The sequence below is a fragment of the Hibiscus syriacus genome, unplaced genomic scaffold (genome assembly GCF_006381635.1).
Source record: "Hibiscus syriacus cultivar Baekdansim isolate YM2019G1 unplaced genomic scaffold, ASM638163v2 tig00110419_pilon, whole genome shotgun sequence".
NCBI classification, from domain to species: Eukaryota; Viridiplantae; Streptophyta; class Magnoliopsida; order Malvales; family Malvaceae; genus Hibiscus; species Hibiscus syriacus.
Window position 1 is genome coordinate 543,064 of NW_024062731.1, and position 10,197 is coordinate 553,260.

Below are 10,197 nucleotides of genomic sequence, written 5' to 3' on the forward strand. Positions count from 1 at the left end.
AATAATTAAACGAACTTAACCTTCAATGTTTAAAAATTCTATCAATTCAGTTTTTTGCAATAATGTCAAACCAAGCGAGTTTATTAGATTAAAATAGTAGTTATATAATTGTATTATTCGATAAAGTAACAATAAATTATTGTTAAATTGTTATTAGACAAAAAAATAACAACAAAATAATATAATATTTTTTTTGGAAAAGAACAAACAATTTAAGATAAGAAAAAAAAGACTAAAATGCTGAAATTAGAAATATAAAAGATTAAATTTTTTGAATTTCAATCAAATTAATTAATTATATAAGTTTTAAAGATTAAAATTATTAGTATACATGTTCACAATAATTTTTTGTCTAATATTTAATGACCAATGACATGCTTATAACAATATTTTCATTAAGTGATCTGTTTAACCTTTTAGATAAAGTGACATATTTATTATTAAACAATTTAAGATAACGAAAAATTGTTGAGAAGAAATTGGGTAATTGATCTGGGTTATATACTTAGGGAGGCCAATCGTGTCGCTGATTTCATCGTCAAATAGATGGGAAAGCACCATGAAGATACCAATTTGTTCGAAGATTATCCTAAAGAAGCTGAAGAGCTACTGATTGTAGACAAAACGGGTAGATAGGCGAATTTTGTACCTTTCTCAACCAAAAAAACAATTTAAGATAAGAAAAAAAAGACTAAAATGCTGAAATTAGAAATATAAAAGATTAAACTTATTGAATTTGGATCAAATTAATTAATTATATAAATTTTAAAGATTAAAATTATTAGTATACATGTTCACAATAATTTTTTGCCAATATTTAATGACCAATCACATCTTTATAACAATATTTTAATTAAGTGATCAGTTTAAACTTTTAGATAAAATGACATATTTATTATTAAACTCATAATTAATTGACTTTGGTTGTAATTTACCTTTGAGTAATAATTTACTATTATATATTAATTATTTGTTTGTTAAGTTAATGTGATTATAAAGTTATATTTGTTCTGAGTATTTTAATACGGACGAACGCATGATTTAAAGTTAGGGGGATAAACTTTAACTTATAATATTTTAAGTCGATAAACTTGAACTTATAAAATTTTAAAGAACGAAAATAAATTTTCAATAAAAAATACATAAAAATTTAAAATATATAATAATTTTATATTTTTAGAGTGTATGACCGTTCCCGCTTCATATACTGATACAAGTGGGAATGAAAAGTTTAATTTCTACCAACAAAACTGCAGAAAGCACAGAGCAGACGCGTGTTTTTAAGGTCACGGTGAAAGTAGATGAAATTATCACGATTTCTTGATATTTATCATCAAACCAAATCTTCACAACGACGTGTGATGGTATGGACACGTGGCGCATTCAAAGGCCCTGATCACATCCATCTTCATTGGTGAGAAATGAATAATTAACTCTTAAAAAGAAAAAAAAAACCTTAATTAGAAATAATAAATACTATTCATTAATGCTTTATGTAAATATTGAAATAAATAAAATTTTGTTATTATTCATTAATGAAACTTTATAGTTGAATATTTTTTACAAGTACATAAACTAACTTACTTAAGGAGTTAAAGGAACGTTATTGTTCATAGGGATTACGAGTTTGAGCACCAACTACCGAAATAGAGTGATTGAACGTTTATTGTAAAATGATTGAGAATATTTAAAACAAATACTACTTTGTTATCACATTAACTTAATAAATACTTTTTATAAGTAAATTAATTATATACAAATACATGGTTATCGTAGTTTCTATGATTTTTGATGAGAATTATATATTGTGATTCTAATACAAAGTTCATTCAGAATCAAACCCGTCACTATTATAAGAAAAAATAAATATATAGGGTAAATTACATATTTAGTCACTCATATTTCATATGTTTCTATTTTAATCATTCAACTATTTTTTAAATCATACATAATATTATGTTCCAATTCCATTTTGATCATCTACATTTAAAAAATAAATAAAAATAAAAAGTTGTTATGAATTAGTTTTACCATGTTTATAATGAATTTATTTGATAAAAATGAAATTAAAATTTTTAATTAAGCTAAGGTGATTATAATAATAAAGTAATATATATTCTAAATATTATCAATCATTTGACAATGAAAGCTCACCACCTTACTGTAATTGCTGGTGCTCGAACCCGTAACCTCTAGGAACAACAATAGTTTCTTTAACCATTTAGTCAAGTTTATTCGTGCAAATGAATTTGACATATAAAATAATAAAACTATTGAAAAGAATAAGCATGTAACTTCAATTTCTTAATGAACTTCTTTTTAGATTTGAATTCTATTATCATCTTGATGAATTTTCTAGAATACCACAATAAAATAAAGGGTAAATTATATGTTTAGTATTTAAATTATTAGTTTTAGTAACTAAACTTTCATCTTTTTAAAAATTATACCTAACGTTTAGTTTTTGTTTCGTTTTAGTACCTCGCCGTTAAAAACTCAACTACCTGTATTTTTTATGGGTAATTACATCATTAATCCCTCAACTATCTTCTCACTCCTTTTTTGGTTCAAAAGTTTAATAATTTTCAATTCAACTAATCAACATATTTTATTCACTCTAATTTATTTTATTAATATTTTTGTGACATGAAATTTTATTATTATTTTATTAATCTATAATTAAAATAAAATTAAATAAATTTTAAAGTTAGAGTGATTAAATTAGGTATAATATGAAAGTTGAGTAATTAAATTAAAAAAAAATTAAACTTTAGTGACCAAAATAAGAGTGAAAAAATAGTTGAGTGATTTATTCATAAAAATTTATCCATAAAAATGTACCACATGCAAATTACTCATTTTTAACGGAAAGGTACTAAAATTGTACGCAAACTAAACATTACATATAGTTTTGAAAAATATTGAAAGTATAAGTGTTAGAAGATTAAAACTGATAATTTAGGTACTAAATGCGTAATTTATTCTAAAATAAAAATAAAAATAAACTTGAACAACCTGTGACCGGATCTCCCCATCGAAGACATTGTGATTTCCGTTCCTACGCCAGAATTCTTTACGCTGAATTAACCGGCTTAGCCCGTTAGATATTTTTCTCTAATAAATTACGTATATACATAAATAATTTTCATTATTTTTTTATTCAAAATACATTTTTATGAGAAATCCAAGAGCCGTGGGATATATAAAGAGCGGTTGGAGTTCTCTTTCTTCTCTGATAAGCTTCAATCTCAAACTTCGTCGGAGCTTTTAATCTGGCGGCCAATCTAATATTATTTTTTTTCAAAATAAAATTGTCACTGCCATCGAAGTTCGTACCCAGAGTAAGTCGGTTTCTTCATCAAAAGTTGTTTAATCTTAGAAAATTTCGAGTCTCACTGTTTTAGAGTTTTGAGATCCGATTTTCATGATATCTAATGTGGTTTTGGAGATCCCAATTGGGAAATACTTTCTTTATTTCTTCGAACTGATTTTCCAATTTCAATTGAGAGTGATTTTTAATGTATATACTTTTCCTTCTAATTTAAAATTTCAGGTTCTTAGTGAAAGTTAAAGTTTAGTTTGAACTAGAAAGTTGTTTTCCAGCAAGCTTTTGAATTTGCTAAGCCTTTAACAAATGGTACTGAAAGTTGCGGCAACGGCGACGAGTTTACAATGGTCAAAGCCAAATCTTCCTCAGCCACCATCTTCCTCCCAAGCTTTAGCTTCAGCGATCTCTTCGCCTTCCCTTCCGAGGCGTTGCCGTAGCGACGGCGCTCTTATTCTCAAGACCGTACAAAGACTGAACCGGTCGGCTCTGTTCGGTTCAAACTCCTCCAGTATCCAACGGTCCCGGTCGGGCGAGAAATCAAGATCCGGAACTTTACGAAGAGCTTGCAGCGCAAGCTTAGAATCCTTTTCCGATGAAGAATTTTCGAAAAAGATTCAAGAATTGGCCCTTAGATTCCAGTTGTCTGATAATGATGGCACCACTAGCAGCAGAAGTACCGGAAATGATTTAGATTCTGAACGGGAACGGGAAACGGAGTCCGTTCCGGAATCTTTGGGATTCGACGAACTATCGTCATGGGTTGAAAGAGGAGAAGAAATAGCATCGTCAAGCATAGAACGTAAAGCCAACAGCGTTGATCTTCCGGTTTCACTGCGAATGATTAAGAGGAAAATACAATGGCAAGAGGGGTTCCGAGAGGCAGGGGAAACGGCTTATTGTTCAGTGAAGAAGGCGTTTTCTTCCATGGTTTTCATAATCCGGGAGCTTCATAGTTACACTTTACAAATGCGAGAGCTTTTGTATTACGAGGATTTACAAGGGATTCTTGTCAGAGTTCAAAATGAGATGCACGCTTCGTTCGTTTGGTTGTTTCAGCAGGTTTTCTCTCACACACCCACTTTAATGGTTTATGTGATGATTCTATTAGCCAATTACTCGGTTCACTCCATGGGAAGCAACGCCGCTCTCGCTGCAGCCGCCGCAGCCGCCGCGAATCCAACGCCTGGGACTTGTGTTTCAATGGTTGATGTTCAAGATCAGAAGCATTCCAAGTTCGATTCGATAAAGTCATTTTCAGTATCATCGTCGAGCGGGAAAACCGCTTCTATCGGTGGGAAGAACGGCGGAGGAGGAAAAGTCCGGCCTGTAGCCAGCGGAACAGACGGCGACGGATGGTTTGAAAAGGCAGACCAATTCAGTAACATTGTTCCAAACGGTGCGTCTCAGTTACCATCTCCAGGAACAACAGGCGAAACACACAGAGATTCAACGTTAGAGAGAGAAACCAGAGAAGAGCTCACTCTTTGGAACTCCATGGTCGACGAAGCTTCGAGAATGCTAGCTTCAGTCAGAGATGAAACGCTCGATCAGGAAACAGTCCAGAGATTCGTTTCGCCGGTGACGGCGAAAATCGAACCGGACGGTGACTATGAAGACTATTTCAGAACCGAGCTGCTTTATCAAACCGGGTTGTCACAAGAGCCTAGCAACGCTCTCCTCCTTGCCAATTATGCCCAGTTTCTCTACCTTGTTGCACATAATTACGACAGGTACGGAATCTTTCCCATCTTTTCATTCAATTTTCATTTACAATAAAAATTAAAAATTATTTCCCCAATTTATTTTTAATCAAAGTGGGTACTGAGATTCAAGATGAAATTGTACTACACCGAATCGAATCACCAAGCAGCTGATTGATTAACTGAATTAAGAAATTACAATAATATATCTATTTCTTTGGTATTTAGTCTGCGGCTGCGCTTCAAATAATTAAGGGAAAATTTTAATTTTGGTCCTCCTATATTAAAAAATTAATAACCTATGTCGTTACCCTGAATATCTGATGGGGGAGTTTTAATGTGTGGTGGAGCAGCAGGGTTCATAATGTTGGGCATGGCAGAGTCGTAAATGTCCCAATCTATCACCTTTCATGCACGTGATTCTTCACGCGCTTATGTGAATTAGCTCTCTAGTTTTTGACTTTTTGACTAGGAAAAAGTTAAGATTTTTTCTCTGTAGCATGCGTGTGTTAGTTGAACTCCACTTTCGATTTACAGCTGTTTTGACTAACGAGGTATTTTTTTTTCTCTTTTAAAAAACGCAGAGCGGAAGAGTACTTCAAGAAAGCAATCGCGGCGGACGCGGCGGACGCGGAGGCATACAGTAAATACGCGACCTTTTTATGGAGAGCTCGGAACGATCTGTGGGCGGCGGAGGAAACTTTCTTGGAAGCGATGTCGGCGGATCCTTGTAACTCGTATCACGCCGCGAATTATGCTCATTTTCTATGGAACACCGGTGGGGAAGACACTTGTTTCCCTCTTGCCTCCCCGGACACTACCCAAGAAGCTTGAAAATTATAAAACAAAAATACAAAAGAAATAAAACATTAGAACAAACATATTAACCCTCTCCCCCTTAATTTGTTTGTTTTTTATTCACGAATTTTGTTTATAAAATAAGGAACATAAAGCTTTCCATGATGAGTTCGATCCAATTCGTTTTTGCTTAATATAATATGATCTTAAGTTATAAAAAGGGAAAATCATGTATGGGATTGAAGCAACTTGGGGAAGAAGAATGGGGTTGTTCTCGAAACTTGGGTGTTCTTGTTTAGCCGAGGCGGAAACATATGGCGAGTGATTCGGAACAGGTGGGTGCATGGGATGGGGATGCATGTGAAGAATTCCGGATGGGGATGCATGTGAAGAATTCCGGCAAATACAGGTAAACTTAGCGACGGCGGGAGACTTGTTTAGCACCGTACGGTGCCATCTGCACGACCACTTTCAGATCTGCTGTTTATGGATATTTCTATAGTTGGTTTGTCGTTCTTTGTTCCCAAAATTCACCTTACTAATTTCAATCTAATTTCCATGAAATCTTATATATTCGTGTAATAGTTTGAAAAGCATAATTTTTAAAATGACTTAATCTAAATTGAAAGTGAGTGTTTATAAAACGTGTACGTAATTAATAGTTAATTTTTTTAATAATTATTTTAGATTATTATAAGAAACTTTCAAGTGTGAAATTAGAATTGAAGTATGTGAACTTCAAAAGTTTTTTTAAAAAATAACTCAATGTGATATTTTAACCATTGATTTCCGTTATTGAACATTACGATATTGACGTGATATTTTACAGTGTTGACGTACGATTGACTGTGGTTGATGATATAGTTAATGAACTAAATTGATTTTTTAAGTTCAAGTATCAAATTGATTTTTTTTTAAAAGTTCAAGGGAATATTTGATTTTTTTTAAAATATAATTAATTTAAATTTAAAATATAAAAATATTAAATAAATATAAAAACACCAAAAAAAAATAAACTATTAAAAAATTAAAAGCAAAATTTTAATCTTATTAAGAAAAAAATATGTAATGAAAGTGAAGACACAATTTTTAATAGAAGTTGGAAATTTATAGATATTGAAAAAATACATGAAGTTTAGTTTCACATGATGCTGGAAATTTATAGATATTGAAAAAATCAATTTGACAATCGAACTTTAAAAAAAAATCAATATAGTCTATCTGTCACGTCATCAGCCACATCACCCATCACCATAGAATTTCAGAGTGAACATATATACATTAATAAAGAATACTTCGATTTTTTAAAAAAGAAAATTTGAAGATGGGCATTGTATCAATGTAGATCTACCACTGCTACTCCCTTCTTAGCCTATCTTTACATCATTTCAATTTTGAACCAATTAAACGAAGCATCAAAACTCATCCCGTTGGCTAAAGGCAGATATAATAAAATTTAGATTAATTTAATTCATATGGACGGACTCAAAATTGAGCTGATATGTCTGATTAAAATCTTAGACTATCAGATTATGAAAAATGAAAGCTTTATGGTATGGATAAAGCTTTCTTATTTGTCAAGTTCTTTTGCGCACATTTCGAAATTATGGTCTTTTATTTTTCCGAGTTCACACCCAACCACATGACCAAATTGTAAGTACACAAATCATTTTCAATTTGCATTTTCCTTTTTTTTTTTTTAGCTTTTTAGGGTTACAAAGGGGGAATGAAAGACAAAACTTGCTTATGCTACCTTATGTCGGCGGATGCTCGAAGATAACAAGCTCTTCGTCAAGACTACAACCCATCTTCGAAAGTATGTCAGCACTAAAGTTTCCCTCGCGATACGTATGGAGAAATGTGAGAGACCAGCTGCGATTCTTGAGATTACGAATATCTATGCATCCCGAATCAATAAGAGGAAGAGCTAATTGTGCATCAACTTCACATTCAATAGCTCGGAAACCCTTATCCCATGCGATCATCAAACCCATGCGAACCGCTTGAAGTTCGACTGCCATGCTGGTGCAGATCCCGACAAGCGCTGAAAATCCCAGAATCCATTCGCCACTAGCATTGCGGAAAATTCCACCAGCTCCCGCTAGACCCGGGCTCCCTTGACTTGCGCCATCAGTGTTTAACTTAATGATGCCATCACTTGGAGCCTTCCAAGTCACCATAAACTGATCCTTCGGGGCCCTGGGTAATTTTTTGTAAGCCAGCAACACCTATTTTGTTGCTACAACAATGCTTTGCCACATGCCAAGTTCATCCGACACTACACCATTTTGATCGAAGCTCTTAACACGCCGATATGTCCAAAGCTTCCACAGAGTTGCTGCAAACCCAGCGATGTACTCCTCCGAATGTTTAGATTTTTCAAGATTTTCAGCCAACCACGTCTCTAAATTATGCGACAATAAGTCCTGTGCGGGAGAGTCGGAAATAATAGTTCCAAATTTTTCGAGCGACAGAACAGTCCCTCAATATGTGAATCAAATCTTCAACCGCACCTCCGCAAGAAAAACACCAAGGAGAAATATTTTGATTATAGGACGCTACTCTTGCATTAGTGAGCAGCCGACTATGCCATGCAAGCCACACGAAAAATTGCCATTTAGGAGGGATAGATAAGTTCCATATCCATGAGAAACCCGTACCAATTTCAACATAATCCTCGGCAAGAAGGGCCAGGTACGCTGATCTCATACTATAACTCACCATTTGTAGAGAGGCCCCAAATATAAGAATCAGGTAAAGTTGAAACTCTGGGTAAGGGATAACTCGTAACTTTATTCGCCACGTCCATAAGGAGTTGAGCAAAAACACGTTCTAAATCCCACTTACCATTTGCCGTAATAAACTCTGAGACTTTTGTTGAATTATCCGCAATAAAAAACGAAACATCAGGGTACTGTACAAGAGGCTTCCACAACCAGTTATCATTCCAAGCTACCAAATGAGGGGAACATTTTTCATCATCACCAGCCCACAGGAACCTACGATTGGCTCGATCAAGACTTTGACAGGTATTCTTAGGCGGTCAAGAAGTTCACATCATATACATTGGCACCGCGGACGTCACCGACCTCACAAGCGTAGCTCTCCCTGCCATAGACAAATGCCTCATTTTCCACCCGTTAAGCCTTAGATGCACTTTATCCACAAGCTCGCTATAGGTTGCTTTGGTAATCCGACCATGAATGAGGGGCACTCCAAGATATTTTTTCAAATCCAAAGTAGCACCTAAATTTACAATTTGGCCAAACCTTCGGCTAGCATTTGAGCAAGCTTTTGGAGATATGAAGAACTTCGACTTCTCGTAACTCACTTTTGCTCCCGAAACAAGGCAAAATCGATCCAAAATAGATTTGAAAACATTGGCTTGATCTTCATTGGCCCTACCAAATAAGAATAGATCATCAATAAAAAATAAATGAGAGATCCGAGGACCATCCTTGCCCAATTTGATCGGTTTCCAAGTATTATTTTCAACAGCTTGTTGAATCAATTGACCAAGGCCTTCCATGCAAAGCACAAAGAGATACGGAGAAATAGGATTGCCTTGTCGTAAGCCTCTAGAAGGGCTGAAAAAGTCCGTCTTCTCGTGGTTCCAAAGCACCGACAACCTGGAGCTCAGAACACAGAACATAATCAGATCAACCCAAATGCGAGGGAACCTAAAGTGAACAAGCGTTTCTTCAAGGAAGTCCCAACGAATCCTGTCATAGGCCTTTTCAAGGTCAAGCTTAATAGCCACAAGACCATTCTTCCCCCTAAATCTCCTTATTTTATGTATCATCTCCTGAGCTAGGAGAATATTATCTGATGCCTGCCGTGTTGGGGAAAACGGGTTATTTCCCACACGAACGTAGTTTTAAAATTGACCTAAAATGTCAAGATTAAAACCACCAAAGGTTGCACAGCGGATAAACCTGTCAAACTATTGAATATTGAAACACAATGGAAAAGAAACGAATAAAAAACAATAAAAGAGAGAACACACCAAATTTACGAGGTTCGACGAGAATATCGTCTACTCCTCGGGCACCACACCGGATGATAACTTCACTATATCGCCAATATTACAACAAATGGAATTCTTTGGAATTCCTAAAGTGGGAGAATGAAGAATACAAGAGGAAGAGAGAAATTGTTTTTTGGGATGATTTCTAATGGAAATAATTAGGCCTATTTATAGTTGAGTTTCAAGAACAATATGTTCAAAGTTTGACCACATACCAAAGAATTTTCCAATGTGTACAAGTTAGCCACCAAATATGAAATTCACATGTTCAAAGTTTGGCCACCAACCAAGATGAAAATTTCCAACTTGTCAACTTAATTTCTAGACAAATCTAACAAATCTCC

General features: G+C 34.3%; 2 protein-coding genes across 2 annotated transcripts; one reads left to right on the forward strand and one right to left on the reverse strand.

The window, feature by feature from the left end:
* Nucleotides 1-3,176: 3,176 nt before the first annotated feature.
* On the forward strand, nucleotides 3,177-5,899 carry LOC120124595. The gene is made up of 3 exons (XM_039143229.1): nucleotides 3,177-3,341; nucleotides 3,554-5,058; nucleotides 5,613-5,899. Exons 2-3 carry the CDS (start codon nucleotides 3,635-3,637, stop codon nucleotides 5,860-5,862), a joined length of 1,674 nt encoding a protein of 557 aa, XP_038999160.1. The 5' UTR covers nucleotides 3,177-3,341; nucleotides 3,554-3,634; the 3' UTR covers nucleotides 5,863-5,899.
* A 1,681-nt stretch (nucleotides 5,900-7,580) lies between these two features.
* Nucleotides 7,581-9,628, reverse strand: LOC120124546. The gene is made up of 4 exons (XM_039143198.1): nucleotides 8,916-9,628; nucleotides 8,548-8,825; nucleotides 8,083-8,230; nucleotides 7,581-8,025 (listed from the first exon to the last, which is right to left on the reverse strand). Exons 1-4 carry the CDS (start codon nucleotides 9,626-9,628, stop codon nucleotides 7,581-7,583), a joined length of 1,584 nt encoding a protein of 527 aa, XP_038999129.1.
* Between the last annotated feature and the right edge of the window lie 569 nt (nucleotides 9,629-10,197).